This window comes from Schistocerca americana, chromosome 10, assembly GCF_021461395.2.
Source record: "Schistocerca americana isolate TAMUIC-IGC-003095 chromosome 10, iqSchAmer2.1, whole genome shotgun sequence".
NCBI classification, from domain to species: Eukaryota; Metazoa; Arthropoda; class Insecta; order Orthoptera; family Acrididae; genus Schistocerca; species Schistocerca americana.
In genome coordinates, this window is record NC_060128.1 from 112,194,376 (window position 1) to 112,214,233 (window position 19,858).

The 19,858-nt window shown below is 42.3% G+C and overlaps 1 protein-coding gene across 1 annotated transcript in view; it reads right to left on the reverse strand.

Annotated features, from left to right (window-relative positions):
- LOC124552285 (CUGBP Elav-like family member 4) overlaps nt 1-19,858 on the reverse strand; it is a 205,229-nt gene that overhangs the window by 100,580 nt on the left and 84,791 nt on the right. The window contains exons 5-6 of the mRNA XM_047126562.1: nt 16,464-16,613; nt 5,776-5,781 (exon numbers count right to left, since the gene is read on the reverse strand). Of these exons, the coding sequence (XP_046982518.1) occupies nt 5,776-5,781; nt 16,464-16,613 (156 nt within the window). The remainder of the gene's footprint in view (nt 1-5,775; nt 5,782-16,463; nt 16,614-19,858) is intronic.

Sequence of the window (19,858 nt, forward strand, 5' to 3'; positions counted from 1 at the left end):
CGTTTGACCCATACTCGAATGCGCTCATCATTCTATGTGCTCGTCAGATATGATTAATAGAACAGATGAGATATTCCGAAGAAGAACTGCGCGTTTCATCATTGGTCTGTTTAGTGAGTGCGAGTGCGCCACTGTAAATAAACTTCTAAAAAAAAAGCAGAGACTATTGCGTACTAGGTGTAGCTCAAAACACAGGGCTATAGATACAGAGACAGTAAGTGTAATGCGTTTAGCTGTCAAGAGAGCAATGTGTGAAGCTTTCAGTGACTACCGTAACAGAGTATTGTCAAACGATATTTCACAAAAACAAAACAAAAAATCTAGTCGTATGTAAGGACTGTTAGCGGCACCAAAGTTAGCTTCCGGTCACTTGCAGATAAGACAGGAACAGAAATTGAGTGTGGCAAAGGAAAAGGACAAAATGCTTGTCTATGTTTCGAAATGTTCCATTACAAAAGAAAACTCGGGAGCATTGCCCCATTTTAATTCTCGTACCACTGGAATAGATATTAGTGTCTGTGGTGTTGAGGAACAGGTAAAATCGTTAAAATTTAGCAGAGATCCATGACCCAATGGAATTCCTATCTGATTCTATATTGAATTTGCATCTAACCTATCATAGATTACTCGAACAAAAAACTGTGCCCCGTAGTTGGAAGAATGCATAGATTACACCCGTGTACAAGAATAGTAGCAGAAGTGATCTACAAAACTGATGTCCGATACGTTGAAATCGATTTATTGCACAGAAAGATCTCCTCCAATGCCACCCAGCATTGATTACGAAAACATCGTTCATGTGAAACCCTACTTGCACTTTTCTCACATGACGTACTGAAGGCCTTGGATTAAGGCAGTCAGGTAGATGCAGAATTTCGCTATTTACGAAAAGCGTTTGCCTCAGTACCATACATACGCTTATTATCAAAAGTACGGTCTTATGGGGTATCAAGTCAAATTTGCGACCGGACTGAGGATATTTTGGTAGGGACGACGCAGCATGTTATCTTGGGTGGAGAATCATTGACAAATGTACATGTAACTTCGAATGTGTCCCATGGAAGTGTGTTGGCATCCTTGTTATTCATATTTTATATTGATCGTCTTGACTTTTCTCAGATGATGCAGTTATCAGCCGTAAAGTGCTGTCTGATAGAAGCTGCGTAAATATTCAGTCAGGTATTGATAAGATTTTAAAGTGGTTCAAAGGCTGGCAACTTGCTTTAAATGTTCAGAAATGTAAGCTCGTTTTCTTCACAAAACGTAAAATATGTATTACCCTATGACTATAATATGGAGGAGACACCGCTGGAATCGGTAAACTCATACAAATACCTCGGTGTAACACTTTGTACGGATATGAAATACAATAATCACATAGGGTCTGTTATGGGTAAAGCAGGAGGTGGACTTCGCTTTGTTGGTAGAATACTGGGGAATGGTAATCAGACTACAAAGGAGATTGCTTGCAAATCATTCGGGCCACCCATTCTCGAATATTGCTCCAGTGTGTGCGGATAGGACTAACAGAGGATATCGAACGTATACCGAAAAGGGCAGCACTAGTCGTCACAAGTTTGTACGGCCAATGGTACAGTGTCACAGACGTGCTGAGGAAACTGAACTGGCAGACTCTTGAAGATAGGCATTAACTAACCCAGAGGAAGACTACTTAGAAAGTATCAAGACCTAGCCTTAAACGGTGACTCTAGAAATACGGGATTCTATAACCCTCTATATATTGTTTCCGAAGGGATCGCGAGGACAAGATCAGATTAACTATGGCACGCACAGGTGGGTCTAAATAATCATTCTTCCCGCGCTCCATACGTGAATGGATCTGGAAGGAACCCTAATAACTGGTACAATGGGACGTACGCTCTGCCATGTACTTCACAGTGGTTTGCAGAATGTAGATGCAGATGTAGAGAGAAGTGTAAAAAAAAGGCACGTACCAAAATTACACTATTTATGATGTGTCTGGTGAAGGTGTAGAACACGCATTGTAAATACTAAATACTGGACTGCTATGCTTGGTTTCTACATCAACAAGGTATAGTCTGGAAAGAATGTGTGTGAGCACAAACTTTCACATATACTATACACTACTACACAATACATCAAGAAAAATGAAAAACTGAACCGTCTAATAAAATTTCACGATGCACAAAAAGCAAATCACCACACAATCGAATGATCCACCATCATCGCAATAATACCAAGAATAATGGTGATAAAAATAGTAATAATTATAATTACAAACAACAATAATGAAAATACTATTCGTCTGTATTTCAGGAAAAGAATCGACGTGAATCAAAGCGTGCCGTCATTGTACATAACAAAAAAACTCGATACCTTGTTGCACGAACTTTCTTTGCAGCTAAGCTTTAGCCAACATGTTTTTCTTGCACAGAATGTTTGATTGTGATAAGAAGCAATAGGTTTCGAGACTTCTCAGAACCGTTGAAATCGTTAGGACAAGACACTAGATGGATATAAGGCTTGTGCTCCAAACAAAGGTTGTAGCATAACTGGCTGAAACAAGCAGTCTGTATGCACTAGCACAAAAGATTTTACGTGGTTCCAGAACAGCAAATCAGATACAGTTTTAAAAAGATCAGTTTATGAAGTTTGCATGGACATTATTGAATGTCCCTAACTAATTAATTTTCACGAACTTCAATTCAGACCTTGTACGACGATTCCTTCCAGCCATGTCTAAAATTTGACGACAAGCAGAAAGAAGAGGTTGGCACTGTTAAATTGTTGGTATTACAACTGAATAATAAATTCAGCGGATAAGAGCAAACTGTAGAACTACTGAAACACCTAAACAAATAATTAATTATTTCTAATGTGGGCACAAGCGATATACTGGGTGACAGATATTGAACTATATGAAATAAAATCTTCATAACTTCTGAATGGTTTGCATTAGGACGTTCAAACTGCACGGTTGGCCGCGGAACATGATGGGAATTAGTACGCGCATGCTCACGCGTGTTTTTGCTGTCGGCCATTTGCACGTGAAAATGTCATGGTACATTCCTGAGCGTAAAGAGCTTGTGAAGGCCTGCTATGCGAGCAATAACAGCTCAGCTGCGGCTCAACTGACGTTTGCGACCGAGTTCAAGCTAAAAACAATCGGTCCAAGTGTGCTAGCAATCAAGAATCTGATTCGCAAGTTTGAGAGAACAGGTAGTGTCTGTGATGATAGTGTTGGCAATGTCGGTCGTCCAAAAAAGGCAAAAACGCCTGGGAACATCGAGAAGCCACGCGCTGTGTTTCAAACCAGCTCCAGGAAATCGATCAGACGAGCTGCACAACAGGTGAGAATCAGTCGGGAGACACTGCAACAAATTGTTGTTGAAGACCAGCGTCTCTTTCCATACAAAGTTCGAACCCCTCAGCCATTAAGCCCCGGGACCATGGAACAGCGGTTGGGCTTCGCCAACACAGTTCTCCACAGAATTGACGAACAGGACTTTGATGTGAATGTGGTATGGTTTAGCGACAAGTCCACTTTCATTTGGATGGGTTCGTCAATAAGCAAAATTGACGCATTTGGGGGATTGGGAATCCGCATTTCGCGATCGAGAAGCCCCTTCGCCCTCAATGGATGGCCGTGTGGCGTGCAATGTCCAGTCGCAGAATAATCGGTGCGATGTTACTTGATAGCACGGTGACTACCGAACGGTGTGTGAAGGTTTTCGAAGGTGATTTCATCCTCATTATCCAAAGCGGCCCTGATTTCGACAAGATGTGGTTCATGCAAGACGGAGCTCGACTCCATCGAAGCAGGAGAGAGTTTGATGTCCTGGATGAGCACTTTGGAGACTGCATTCTAGCTCTGGTGTAACCAGAAGCCATTGACATGGACCTAGATTGGCCGCCGTATTCTCCATATCTGAACACATGCGAGATTCTTTTTTGTGGGGCTATATTAAAGACAAGATGTACAGCAATAGCCCCAAAACTATTGCTGAGCTGTAAACAGTCATTGAGGTGGTCATTGACAGCAACGATGTTCCGACACTCCAGGTGATCATGCAGGATTTCGCCACATCGTCACCAATGATGGCAGGCATATCGAACATGTCATAACCTAAATCCGAATATCTGTAGTGACGTTTACATGTTGAATAAAGTGTGTGCACTCCGTAGTTTGTAACTAATTTAAGTTTTTTTTAAGTAGTTCAATAACTGTCATACTGTAAAAGTAAAACAGCTAGTATATCCTGCTTAGTTTCATTCCGTAACGGCATATGAGATCAGTTTATTAGGGTAAGTTATCAAACCAAGATAATGTCCATAGTCCAAAAATGCGTAATACAAATTGTGTGGTTTGAACTCAAAAGTTTCCAATAGAGGTCTGTCCAAGGAACTGAAGACACTGTCTCCTGTTTCTGAATATATTTGTTGTTTAATGAAATTTGTGATAAATAATACATATCTTTCTCAGTCCTGCTGTCTAGTTCTTGAAATAGGTATCGAAATAATAATAATTTACAGAAATATTCAAAGTGCCTTACTTTGGTCCAAAAAGGTGTCCATTGTTCAGTAACACCCATTTTAAATTACTTGCCAGCAGCCATAAACAGCTACTAAAAAAGTTGAGTTTAAGATGAGCGTAAGCTTTTCTTGGTGACCAACTCTTCCTATTCCACTGGCGAATTTCTTACGAGAACCAGTTGATGGATATTTTGTTAATACCAAAAACAACGTGAGTTATGTAAAATGTGACTTCCGTACATCTTGTATGCAGTAATGTGGTTATGGTAAATAAGTGGTATTAACTGTTTTCTGTTTGATTATGCACAGCTACAAGAGCCTAAGAATTATCTAATGCACTTCAGTGTATATACGTTTATATGTTTGTGTCAAGTTTTGGTAGTACATATTAAATGATAATACGTTCCAGAATTTTTGACGTGCTCCATACCAATGAGCACCATTGCGCTTACTAACTGTAGAAGGAACATTAGCATATGATTTTTGGCTCTGAGCACTACGCGACTTAACTTTTGAGGCCATCAGTCGCCTAGAACTTGGAACTACTTAAACCTAACTAACCTAAGGACATCACAGACATCCATGCCCGAGGCAGGATTCGAACCTGCGACCGGAGCGATCGCTCGGTTCCAGACTGTAGCGCCTAGAACCGCACGGCCACTTCGGCCAGCGCATATGATTTTTCTTTTTTAATATGTATTATGTATTCTTGTTCTATGACTTGTTCTACAACCTTAAGGACCTCCGCACATTGGATTTTTGAGACAAAATGTAAATCTATTTAACCAGACACTGGTTTATTTTCTGTATAGAATGCATTGAAAGAAAGGGGGGGGGGGGCGTTAGTGAGGATGGATTGGCATCAGAATACTTTTATTTTCATCGTTGATGCCTTAGGTGGAAGGTAGTGCCATTAAAAAGAACAACAGAATTGATTCGCAGCACTACTGCTGTGTCACTCAAAGGTTGTTTCGGCCTGGCTCTGAACGTAACGGTCGATTCTAACCCATCAGTCGCACATATCTAAAAGAATCGCTAAATACGTTTATGTACAAAAATGGGATTTTGATACGAAGGAATATCGCGATGAGCATATTGACACCGAATGCCCTCAATCACGTTGCAGGTACCTGACGCGATAAGAAGAGCAGAAACGAACGGATGATCATTCTAGCGAAGGTGAGGGCCGCAAAAGGGGGGATAGTCTGAAATAAGCGACTGTGACAGAGGTCAGATCAGTATGGCGCAGCACCAGGGAACGAGCATCTCGGAAACAGTGCTGTCAGAAGCATCTGTGGAAGGGTGGGGAAACCACGAAGAGGCGACAAGGTGTGTGACGTCCACACCTCGTCAATGAACATGACGGTCGCAGCTTTGCCCGCTTTATAAAGCAGGTTAGATGACCGTCTATAGCAGACTGACGACAAGAACAGTGCTGGTGCAGGCTCACGTGTTCTGGAGCATAGCGTCCGCAAGGGTGAATTGGGGGGGGGGGGGGGGGGGCGGGGCGAACAAGAGAGGGTACTTGCCCTCATGAAATCTGGGGTACAGACTTTCAAATCATTACAGAATCCTCAAATGTTTCTAGAAATAAGTCCCTTCAATTCTACTAAACTGCAGATTTAGCATTGGCGAGCACGATGGAAAATACTGCGATTTCACCAATTACTACACAGGGTGTCTCAGGAGGAATGGTCAATATTCAGGAATATAAAAGGAAATATAATTAGAAGCCTCTTGGGCTCTAAAATGCATACCTTAAGAGCTGTGAGTACTTTGATACGGTGAAACACATCTCTGCTGCCGAGCAAGCACTTGCAACTCTTAGGTATGTATTTTAGATCCCACGTTTACTAGACAAGTTTTTCTTGTTTTGGTCTATACTATCTTCTGCCAGAATATGGAAACTCAAAACTTACACTTGAAGAGATTTGTTTCACAGTATCGAAGACGAAGAAGTGCTCATAGCGGTTCTGGCGCTGCAGTCCGGAACCGCGGGACTGCTACGGTCGCAGGTTCGAATCCTGCCTCGGGCATGGGTGTGTGTGATGTCCTTAGGTTAGTTAGGTTTAAGTAGTTCTAAGTTCAAGGGGACTTATGACCTAAGATGTTGAGTCCCATAGTGCTCAGAGCCATTTTTGCTCATAGCTCTTAAAGGTATGCATTTTCCAGCCTGGGTTTACTAGGCTATTTTGCTTCGAATGATCATTCCTGTCGTATCCCTGACCATTGGCTATTCCTCGTGTGACACTCTGCGTAACTTGGGTTGCCTTTAAGACTGTTCACGAGAAATTGTCTTTTCCTTAGTGTGTCGGCATTGTCAACGCAGTCCCGCAGTCATGAACTTTCACTATCGTTTCCTTCTACACCTTACCGAGTTGCAGAAGAGGCTTGATCCAAAAACGTCGGCAAATGGTACGTGTTGAAGATTACTAGCACACTTCTTTCCTCCTTCACCAGCGTTAACTCAAATGTGGCCGTAGTCTACATAGCCAACATCCGTCAGCAATGCCCGCAGTGACACTTCCGTGTTACAGCTTGGTGAGACTACATACAGTTTCAAACGGAAGAGCGATTGTAGTAAACCCTGAAGAACATAGTAGGTGTGCTCATATGTAGACCTAAATGCAACAGTTGGAAAAGAAAAAGTAATTCTGTACTTTAGAAAGGAGAAAAAAGCGTGAAATTTCAACCCCAGCGGTTTGAATCTTCTCGAATTCTATGGAATGGAACACAGCGAAACACGCAGTCATACAGTTACGAATTTTGCAACCCAGATTGAACAACTGCACAACATCGTGTCTAACTGGAGAGAAAAGAACCATCTTGATTCAAACCTATATTGTTAAGTCAGCTGTATCGGGCAATTTGCACGTAGTTTTGGGAACTTCCCTAAGTCCATCTATTTGAATGCTGCCCCTGGCTTACGAAAATAACCTGTAACTTTCGTAACATATCCTATTCAACTTCAATTATTACAGTCAACATTAAGAAAATAGAAAGCATGAAAACGACCCAGTAAAACCATTAACACGATCCTAAATAAAGTTTTGTACGTATATGAAGTAGTATATGTTCCGCTAAAGTTGTAGAGAGATTTTTGAAGTTTGGTTTTTGTTTCTCCAATTTTAAGACTTACGTTCCTAGCTTAATTTTCTAGCTCGTTGAATACGTTTGAATTAATCATATGAACATGTAATTTTGGATCATCAAATATGATGTATTCCATTATAATACAGGGTGTAAATTTTAAGTTGACATACCAGAATAATTCGAAAAATAAGCTTCACACGAAAAAACGTGTAGAATCCAAAGTTGATTACTTTCGAGGGGGACATCTGCTGGTGCTAAAATTAGCCCGCCACGCCAGCGACCCATTCTTATGAATGTTAATTTCTGTTGTTTTCGACAAACCATGTACAACATCTTACTTGAAAGACGTTTCCTTGACTTTTCAATGTAGTATCCATTTCTTTGCACACCTCTTCGCCACCGTTCTTTAAATCAGAAGAGTGTCTTGCGATTTTTAAGTGTCTCGCGGCTGCCTAAAGACGGCGACACACTGCTTTATGGATGATCTACGGCGTCGGAGCATCTGCCTCGCAGCTGCTCTTCCACAGAAAAAAAACCCAAAAAAACAAAAAAGTAGTCACAGGGTGCGGACTGAAGGAATTGTGCGAAAGACTTTGTCATTTAAACGTTTAAATTTTCCCACAGTGGCACTACCAGGGTGAGGCCACAGGCAATCGTGCTGCTGTATGATCTTCTCTCCTGGGTGAAAAAAAAAAAAAAAAAAAAATCAAATTCGATGGATAGGTACAAGGGCTATAAACATTCATGCTAAAGAGAAGTGCGTCCACATGTATCATGCAATCATTACAGAATACTGTTCGCTATGAGACATTTGTAATTATTCGTTGCAGCTTTCTCTGAGTATTACTTCAGCTACTGAGAGTCGAACGGAGGTCCATGGGCAACACGCATGCAGCAATCACAGGCACCGACCAATGTCGCATAGTATGCGAGAATGTTTCCATGTCGTACTGTAGAGTGTTTGGCTCACAATCTTGGCTTCATACACAAAGGGTAAGTTTTCAAACACCAACAAAGAATAATGTGGAAGTAGTGGGTTTCGGCCGATTCTGAATAAATCCCTAACGGTACTTTGACCTACTTTCACTTGTTGCGTCCGTCACACGCTAGACTACCTCGTGCCTGCATGGTATACTTTCAGTAAGCGTTGCCCCCACAAGGTCCTGAACCGCGAATATCCAAAACGATAATCCCAGTAGGTAGAAGTTGTGGGACGCATGTTGAAGTGTCCGAAATGCGCTTTGGATAGTTGCATTATTGCCGGAAATATCGAAAATAACAAAATACCACTGATGAGATTTCAAGCTGGAACCTTCTATGACCGGACGCTAATAGCTGAGGGAGATTAGAAGTTATCGTCAGGGGATGTGAGAAGGACGGGTTAAGTAGTGCAGCTGACTAATTCAATTTTAACGCCTCCGCCAAAATTCTAATTTTTCTCGTGATATGTCGAGAGGAGGGGGGTGGTCGTATGAGAATGTATGGGGAAAGAGATGACATTACAAATGAAAGGTGAAGGTGTACAGTTAGGATTTTATTCAGAACCGATAAAAAAAAAACCATTACTAATGGACGCCATTACTCTAAATCAGGGATAGTAAACCTTTTTTACCGTTCACTTTTGTATCTTTGTTAGTAGTAAAGTTTTCTAACTGACCACCAGTTCCAAAGTAATGGTGGTTTGTAAAGTAGAGAAATACCTTTACGTAGTGAAATTTGTAAAACAGAGTTGCAGCAAGTTAAAGCATGTAATAATAAATACTTAGCAAATACTTTATGTCAAAATTTTATGAAAATCTAATGAAAACATCTTTAAGCGCCAATGCCCACCATGAAAGCTGGAATACTCACTAGTGGGCAGTAGGAAACAGCTTGACTACCACTGCTGTAAATAATCGAAACATTTACATTCAGTGAAAAGTATGTCAAGTCATGCCATTTGGGTTGCGAATCAAATCGAAAGCATCCTCTCTCTCTCTCTCTCTCTCTCTCTCCTTCCTTCCTCTCCCCCCCCCCCCTCTCTCTCTCTCTAGCATCAGTTCTTAGAGTTGCAACAACAGGCCACAACTACTTACACAAACTTGCACATATATCACAGAGCTATAATTTCTGTCTCTGACATCGCAACGAAAGTAATGTCTTACAACTACACCAATTTTTTTTTAATGAGGAAATGTGTTTTTTCAGGCGTACTATGTAAGACGTTAGAGTTTGTCAATTTTCTACCACAAAGGAAAAATCACAAACTCTCTACACTGTACTTTCCCATCGCCAATACTGGGCTGACAATGGAACGCTAAATTGAGGGCAGGAAGACGTTCTTGACAAATTTTCACGTTGATGACACCTTCGGACTTTTCAAACCTTCTCTAATGACATTATGCTGCATGCCTATCGAATGTGATGTGACCGCTTGGGAGTGCAACGCGACTGCAAATTTTGTTCTCGCATACAGCGTGTAACCACTTGGAACCGTTCAAAACCATTCAACGAAATTTGAACGTGATCCGAAGCAGCAAAGGGTTCTTGTGCTTTCTCAACCCTCCTATTGTGCGCCTTCCTGTGGCGTGGACACACACGAAGATAAATCGGGAAAGAGTCCCTCTAAGTCTCACCTTCGGCAAAACCCTCGGAGATACCCACCCATCTTTATTGGGAATTTTACAAATGAACGTGTACAGAAACAACATGTAGAGTAGTCCGATTCGTCTGCAGGCAGGCAACTCATTGAGATGCCTGAAAACCCAGTTACCTGCCTACAGGCGCCTGGGGCTACTTACACGTTGTTTCTGTACAATTCATTTGTAAAATTCCCAATAAAAATGGGCCAGTACCACCGAATGTTTTGCCGAACTGGGGATCTTAGAGGGATTCTTTGCCGTTTTATTGATGTATGAATCAATGTTGCACCCCCATCCCCGTCTTCCCCAGTGATAATGCTACAGGAGGACGCGAAATACGAGGGAGGAAAAAGAAAACAGCCGTTTGCTGCTTCGGATCACGTTCATATTTCGTCGAATGGTTTTTAAGAGTGCCGGCCGCGGTGGTCTCGCGGTTCTAGGCGCGCAGTCTGGAACCGTGCGACTGCTACGGTCGCAGGTTCGAATCCTGCCTCGGGAATGGATGTGTGTGATGTCCTTAGGTTAGTTAGGTTTAAGTAGTTCTAAGTTCTAGGGGACTGATGACCACAGCAGTTGAGTCCCATAGTGCTCAGAGCCATTTGTTTTTAAGAGTCCCCAGTAATTCCATTCTGTATCCCTGTACCGGAGCAAGAATTACATTCACACTGCACTCCAAAGGAGACAGATCATGTTTAATGGAACTGCAGCCCCATGATATAATTAGAGTAGGATTGAAACGCCCAAGGGTTGGCAGCAGCGTCCAGCGTTGAAAAGAACGTCGTCGTGTTGCTTGTCACTCTGCGAACTGTCGTTTTCGGCCGCGAAACGTGTAATCAAAGCCCCAAGGAAATAGTGGTTCCATTGACGTCCTTCGAGCCACCTTCTGAGGCCTTTTTGTAGCGATTCTGAGCGGCGATGTGCTTGGAATGTTTTCCTCTGCGCGATTTCAACACTGGGCGTCTCGGTTCTAACCTCCATCGCAGAGGCGTCAAAAGAAAAGATGAAAAGTGGGTAAGAGGAGCTATGATGATGTTCCTCTCGTGTGCCACGTCGACGGTGGCATTGGACTGAATTGTTGTGGTAAAGTTTGGTGCGAATGTGAAATCGTTAACCCACCTTACACGTCACATGGACTTCTGAGCTGTGGCCTTTTTTTCGCGTGTGGCGACACTTTGCTGTCTGAAGTGTCGCCGGGGCCGTAGGTGACGTCACAGGGCGCCAAGGTTTTGCACCATTAGGGAGCAATGTTGTACGCACCTTTGAGCCTAATTTCAAACTTATGCGTGGCAATGAGTGGGAACTACGGGGTTTCTAAAAAGTGAGCTTTTAATTCTTTTGCGCAGTCTACATAAGAGTGTTGTTTGATTTTGGAAAGCAAGAGGAGAAGTAAATTCGTGATTCATATTCGACAATAATTTCAATTCTTAATGCTTGACTGTACCTGCGGAGCGCAATCATAAAGTCCCGATTATCACTTCGAAAAAATCGAGCGGCGACCATGAATCTTGATTATTATAGTGTTCATCCTATTCACCATTCTATGCCACACATTTTCCCCAAAACGGATGGTTTGGTAGAGACCTTGGTTGTGCAAGTCAGCATTTTGGCTGCTCTGGAAACTCTGCACCTAGAAAATCACCTCGTCGCCGTTCTGGAACTGCGTGCCACTCAGTGGGTCTTCGTCCGAGGAAAGGGGTGGAAGTCACTGAGTGCCAGGTCAGGAGAATACGGCGGAGAGCAAAATTTAGTAGTCAGGGAAGCAGAATGTGTGGCTGTGGCGTGTGAAGAATGAACAGGAGCGTTGTCGTCCAGCAAAACCGCCTCCTCGGACAACTATCGATGAAGCTTCGTATTGAAAGCCTCCCGTATCCTCGCCAGGAGAACTGGGTAGCATGGCCCTGTGACTTTTTGCCCCCTTACGAGCATATTCTGCCAGTCGCACACCTCTCGGCATCGGTTGTCCAATGATAGTTTTGCCTTCGCCTTTTCAGGCGCTGGTAAATCCACATCGTGGTGTCTTTTTTCCCTGCTTGCTCTCCTCCATTGTCTCGTGGTCATACTGACTGAGAAAAATACGGCAAAGTGTTCAGGTAGGAAGTTAGGTAGTTACGTTTTCCGTAGATCATTCGAACGGGTCTTTCATCGAAATGATGTGGTACGAGACAGTTAATGGGACACTTATACATGATCAGTGTCAACATTAATTAACATATTATTTTTTAATCCTACTCGTGCTACTGCACTTAAAAACTAGGTGGTGGTTCCTTTTTTTACGGGCTGTCAGTCTTCAATTATAAATTCGTCCATGGAATACAATAGTAGTCCAGGGGAAATAAGATTAGATTTAAAACTTGCTTTGCTGCACAGACAGACATTTTACGGTATTGGGCAAATTATAAAAAAAAAATTTGTTACTATGTTTTGAACTACTTTCTGAACCACTGACAGCTCTAGTAATGGGTAATAAATGTAATTTTTTCCCGCTTCTGTTGTAGGTATGGGTATCACTATTGTTTTGAAATTGTGGTGGATTATTTGTGACGAATTTTGTTGGCGGATACACGTGTTGTGATCGTACTGTTAAAATGTCCAACTCCTTGAAGAGTGCAATATATGTCAGGAAACGGATTCGTTTGTTTCCAAGACTAACAATTTTAAGAAGAGCAAAAGAAGCTGAACTTACTGCTTGAGAAGCTCACTAACATGCTTCTTCGATTTCAAGTTTATACCAATATGCAAATCCAAAAACTTGGAGCATTCTGCCCTATTTGCTGACCTCCGTTCACGTGCTACGTAAATTTGTTGTACAGAACTGAATACTGTGTGTTTCCTTAAAATTTAGGGATGGACCATTTTCAGAGAACCACTTAATAATTGTTTGTAAAACGACATGAGCAATCTCTTCTGTTGCTTTCACTGGAACTGACCATTGCATATTTTTTGCCCTGAACTGTGCTGCTGCCTGCCGAGTTGTGGTCACGCTAGTTCTTATATACATCATCACTGTTGTCAGGTTTCTAGTCACCTCATCACATCCTTTAAAATACCTCGACGGCAAACTGCGTTTTATCCAAAAACTCAAGGTTGACATTGCAGATAGAGGGTAAGGGTATACGAGTTTTTCCCCGAGAAAACTGTAATTTTTCTGAGAACGGCGTGCAAAGAAATCGAGTTGCAAATGTCTCCTTTGACCCATCGCATCCTTTTTTACCCTTGTAAGAAGCTTCTCATTTGACTGGGTGAAAATATTTTGCCCACTATTCGATTAATTTCATTAGGCAGAAGTGCAATGTTACTACTTTCTTCATCGTGCAGATGTTTCGTTGATGGCAACTGACTTCCAAGTTCTTTATTACGTGCTCGCAATTTCATGCGTATGTTTTTCAGACGTGCATTTCTGCCGCCATGGAATACTGCAAACTGACTGTATCTGAATCAATGCAAACAACTTTACCTGTAAATGTACATTTATAGATAGGCTATACATTCATCATCTCCCGTGGTGAAAACTTTTCTAAGGTCTTTATACTTCTTTTATGGATCGCAAATTCTGTTACACATGGTGTGCTATCACTGGCGCTGCTAGCCTACTAGAAGGAAGATTACACGACGGAAATGCATCGCTCGTAAGCAAACATTTTCGCGGAAGTTTATCAAATGGCTCTGAGCACTGTGCGACTTAACTTCTGAGGTCATCAGTCGCCTAGAACTTAGAACTAATTAAACCTAACTAACCTAAGGACATCACACACATCCATGCCCGAGGCAGGATTCGAACCTGCGTCCGTTGCGGTCCCTCGGCTCCAGACTGTAGCGCCTAGAACCGCACGGCCACTGCGGCCGGCGGAAGTTTACCGATCACGAACGCAAGTCTTTAACATAGTTTCTTTGAAATGACGAGAACGTTTTCTAGCATTTGCAACATTCACACCGACTTTCCTGCAGCGTTTTGGCAGCAAAATCTTCTGCATCTGGAGGGAAAGCGTGAATCCTTCAGTCCCCTTAGTGCCGCTATTGTGTGAATTACAGCCAACAACAGCACAAACTATCATTGCTCGCACACACTCGCAACCCTTTCATTTGCAAATCACTCAGTACGTAAAAGTAATTGAGCGAAAATGACAACGCTCACGAAGTCACACAGCCTCTACCATACAAATATGGAGGCGGAATAGTTTCTCTCTGACGTCATCCGCAGAATGGCACAAACGCATTTGCTTAAGCTGTGTTGTGGTGGCTGCATTACTGTACATCACTGCCGTTCGCTTCCACCAACTCAACACGGGTTGTTGCAGCGTTGTTCTCGTTACGAACGCAAAAAACGAGTTACCGTAAGATACCCTACATTATCAACGAGCTGATCTAGTGACGTGCTACGGTACGGATTTCAATGTGTACCAAGTCCGCAGACGAATACCTGCAAATAAGCAAAAAGAACTCGAGCAACTTTACTTTTTTTCGCAATGACAACTGAAATTTTAGAACTACCCTCTCAGTAACGTAATATTCCGCTCGTTAATTGTCCTTAGTGTCTTGATGGCGGTGCTCATGAGGCGGCGAAGTGCTTCACTGTGCTCGATGTATTCTTTTAGCGTGATGTCTGGCGATAAAACAGTTTCGAGTCATGACGCCGGCATATTTTTGCTGCTTTATGAGAATTAGTTCTGAAGACTGTTGGAGAACTTTTGGTGTGATCTGAAGACGTTCGTAGAACGAAACTGGTTGTGGCGCAATTAACTTTTCCGAAATACAGCTGTGGTGGATTTGTCGACATTTATGTTATTTGTCAATAGGGCACGAAATGATCAAGATGAGAAATGAAACGGCTCGAGAGATAACAGCTGAAGACCCCAAGAACAGAAAATTGAGGAGAAAAGATTAATGGAGAAAAGATTAAAATGTGATGTCCATTTGGAGAGAATGTAGAAGATAATGATGTCTCGGAAGATGAGCAAAATGAAGGTGGGGTGCCAAAGGCCAAGCAGTAGGTTAAGAGAGAAGAGAAACGGATAAAATTAGTTGACGGGAGGAGAAGACGGCGCCAAGTAGCTACAGATTGGCGGTATGGAGACAAGACAAGAAAGAGAGTCTGGGGTTCCAACGAGACCCAGCCGTTGGCAGGAAGTTGTGCATCGTGATGATGAAGATGAAAATGATGATGAAAAGATGAAGATGATGCTAATCAGTGAATTTGCTGATGTTGAGTGATAAGTGGTGATCAGTAAATAATCAGCTTGAAGAGAGACAACTTTTCAGCCAAGATCGCATTTGTAAAACCTTTATTTGCGGTGAGCGGTTTCAGTAAACAGAGATAACATCATACGATGAGAGTATAAACCATTATCTACAAAATTTTTCGGCATGGGAAGGATGCACTTGGCGAAACATTTTCTAAACACTGGTTTTAACTGTGAATATTCTTTATATACTGGTTTCAACTTTGACATGCCAATGCATATCACGTCATCTGTCCAGCTAATTAAGATATGGAGTATACCTGGTGTATACATCAAATTGACCACACGTATGAACCTGTACTGAGATCAGATGATGGTAACTCTATTTATCGAAACGGGTCATCGTAAATAAAGGATTTACAAACGCGGTATCAGATGAGAAGTTATTTTTCTCCAAGTTGTTGATGGCTATGTTGATGGTAATCATGGAGATAAAGATGTTGGCGATGATGATTATTTGATGATGATGATGATGATAACAATGGAGAAGAAAAAGAAGATGATGAAGAAAATGACTGAGCATGAAAATAACAACAATTATAATTGCGATGATGACAATGTTGATGTTGATGGTGGTGGTGATGGTGATGATGATGATGATGATGATGTGATAAGACAGAGGAAGAAGAAGAAGAAAGAAATATCAATGACGGCGAAGACGATAAAATGATGGTTATGATGACATTGTTGTTGATGATAATGATGATGAACTTGACAAATAAGAAGCAGATGAAGAAGAAGATGCTGATGATGATGAACATGTCAAAGAAGAAGCAGATGACGATTATGAAGAAGAAGAAGAAATGACGATGATGATGAAATTAATGATGATGATGATGATGATGACTGAGATGATGATTATGATGATGAGGATTAGGATGATTGTCGAATAATTCTGGAGTAGAAAATCAAACTGAACAGTGACTAAAAACAAGCGTGTGGCAGTAGAAAGTGATATTGTGAGCAGGAACGACAGGTGCAGGGACAGAGTACTCACGCGCGGGGTAGGTTTGCGGGATGCCGTTGGTGTAGACGGCAGCGGCGTCGGAGGCGGCGTGCTGCCCGTTGGGCGTTTGCGCCATGCTGAAGTTGGGCATCGTGGGCGACGGCAGGCTGGGCAGCGCTCCGTTCACGGCTGGACCCGCACCTGCCAATGAGCAACACCGTCACTCCCATCTGTAAGGGCCCAGCTCCTCACGCGAGCCTCGTAAAAGTAATGACGAGTGTATAGTATATGTATTTTTATCTGTTCCTTAGTTATCTAGCCTATGGAGTGACATCTCGTGGCAATGATGGGAACTACAGGCTGAGGAGGTGGTGATCTGGTGGCAAATGCAGTAAAGTAGACACCACATACTATAAATTAAAAATACGCCACAGCATTTTTCTTTCTGTATTGGAATTCTGATCTCAGAAAGTACTGTAGGCATTTTATACGGTTTTCTATAATATCTAGACTGATTCACGAGGGAGGTTTGTCTATAACTCTACCTAATTATACACAAGTAGTCTGGCCGTATACACAGTACCTACCATTAAGGAATTATCGCCGGCCTGGGTGGCTGAGCGGTTCTAGGCGCTACAGTCTGGAACCGCGCGACTGCTGCGGTCGCAGGTTCGAATCCTGCCTCGGGCATGGATGTGTGTGATGTCCTTAGGTTAGTTAGGTTTAAGTAGTTCTAAGTTCTAGGGGACTGATGACCTTAGAAGTTAAGTCCCATAGTGCTCAGAGCCATTTGAACCATATTGAATTATCCGAATGATATGGTATCTGCATATGTGATGTACATGTACAGACAAACAAATGAATAGAAATTCAGAAAAATTGTACAATGTATTCAAGAGACAGAGCTCCGCAAACTGAACGAATCAATAACGCGTTGGTCCACCTCTGACCTTACTTCAAGCACTTATTCGGCTGGGCATTGATTGGTAGAGTTGTTGGATGTCCGCCTGGGGAATATCGTGCCAAATTCTGTCCAATTGGAGCGTTATATCGTCAAAATTACGACCTAATTGGAGGGCCCAGCCGATAGTGCTCCAAACGTTCTGACTTGGGGGTGAAACTGGCGACCTTGCTGGCCAAGGTGGAGTTTGGCAATCACGAAGACAAAACAGCAGAAACACTCGCGGTGTATGGGCAGACATTATCTTGCTGTAGTGTATCCCAGGATGGCTTGCCATCGAGGCAACAAAATGGGGCATAGAACATCATCGACGTACCGCTGTGCTGAAAGGGTGCGCGGATGACAACCAAAGGAGTCCTGCTATGAAACGACAAGTCTTCGCTGGTCATCAGGACTCAGTTACAGGCGGGACTCACCACTGAAGACAATTCTACTCCAGTCAGTGAGATTCCAAGCCGGAGACATATCTGGAGACCACCAGACAGTGGTGCAATACCAACCTGTCATCCGCAACCAGCATTAATGGTCTGGGTTACCATTTCTCTTAGTTTTTACTGAATGCTTCTCATGTGAAGCTCTGGCTGGTCTCTAGTATACAGGGTGTAACAGAAAGGTATGGCCAAACTATCAGGAAGCATTCGTCACACACAGAGGAAGAAAGTATATTATATGGACATGAATCCGAAAACGCTTGATTTCCACATTAGAGCTATTTTCCTACTTCCCTTCATAAACACATTAATCATGGGAAACACACAGAGACAAAAAAAACTCCAAGCACTATGGGACTTAACATCTGAGGTCATCAGTCCCCTAGACTTACTACTATTTAAAACTAACTAACCTAAGGATATCACACACATCCAAGCCCGAGGCAGGATTCGAACCTGCAACCGTAGCAACAGTGCGGTTCTGGACTGTAGTACCTAGAACCGCTCGGCCACAGCAGACGGCCCACACACAGACAGAATGTACCTGCATTACATGGAACGTTTTCTTACATGAACCTTTCAAAATACCCTCTTGATTGCAGCAAATCACAATCTTAAATGACACGTTCAAAATTCTCTCCGTTAGCAATAATACATGCATCAACCCGCTGTCGCACTGAATGCCTTATGTGCTCGTGTATCCCTGAAGAATCACGTCGTCAACAAAAATTTCCTGTCAACGTTTGGGCCGGCATTATTGGTGACTATTACGTTCACCCAGGCTCAACGGAGAAACTGATCATTCTACCATTGAGAATCTTCTACCTGTTGTGCTAGAACAGGTCCATTTACGAGTGCGGCGAAATATGTACTTCATGCGCGATGAAGCTCCTCCTTATTCCAGTGTTAATGTTCGTAGGCTTCTAAATAACAGATTCCGTGGTAGGTGGATAGGCAAAGGTAGAGCAATTCCTTGGTGGGCTGCGGGAGACTTTTATGTCTCCCTTAGCTAAAACACATGGTATTACCGGGCTGGAGACAACTACATAATGGATCATGTGTTTGATCTCTGTGGAGGACTGTTTAGATATGTACTCAGTGGTGTGTATATTTCTCTTCAACTACTCCGTTATGAAATGAAATCAAGTTACTTACAACTATTGGTAATTCCACTGCTATATTCACATTATTTTGTCTCTGTTTCTGTGTATTACGACGTCGATATCTTCGTCTCTGCAAACTAGCAGTATCGTAGTGTTACACTACAATGTTGAACTGCCATACCTCGTAATATTTACAGCCATTTTGTTTAAGCTTTTCTTATTGTAGGTTTAAACATGAGCGATGTGGTTGGGAACTTGATTTTAGGAGTATATTTCAACTGAGCCAGCATCAAGGTTCGATAGAATCTCTAACGTAATTTTCGGTTGTGAACCACTAAATTTCAAAACACAACTTCCACATCTTCATATCCGAATGATAAAGAGAATAACATCTCTTTAATGCGTGTTGAATTATTTATAGCAATGTAGGATGGTCATACAGTGTCTTGCCTTAGGTGTTAGGCCTATTTGAGCCTCATTGTACTTGCAAGGTGTGCAAAATCTTACTTATAATATAACTTTATTTTTGATCAAATTTTCGAAGTGTTGCTTAAATTACGATAAGCATACAATTTAATGAGTTATACAGACAGTTTAGGTGCAGCAATATTTAATTTTTGAAGCTTCATCGAGCTTGCGAAGTGTGCGACATCCACAATAAATGATGAAGTAGTTATACTTACTTTCGAGATATCGGCGCTGACATTGTCTTCGGTCATGCGTTCGTAAAACTGTTCCTTTCGTTCTGCAGTTTAAGTGATAATCCTATTCCTCCCTCCCTAATAAGACAGTTGAGTTGTGTATGTGCGTCTGTGTGCGCGGGGGGGGGGGGGGGGGGGGGGGGGGGAAGGGGGGGTTGTGTAGTTGAGTTGAGGTTTTTTTAATTATTTTCGCAAGCCATAGGTTCCGAAATGCAGCCGCACGGATTGAACACATACTTTAAGTGTTTGC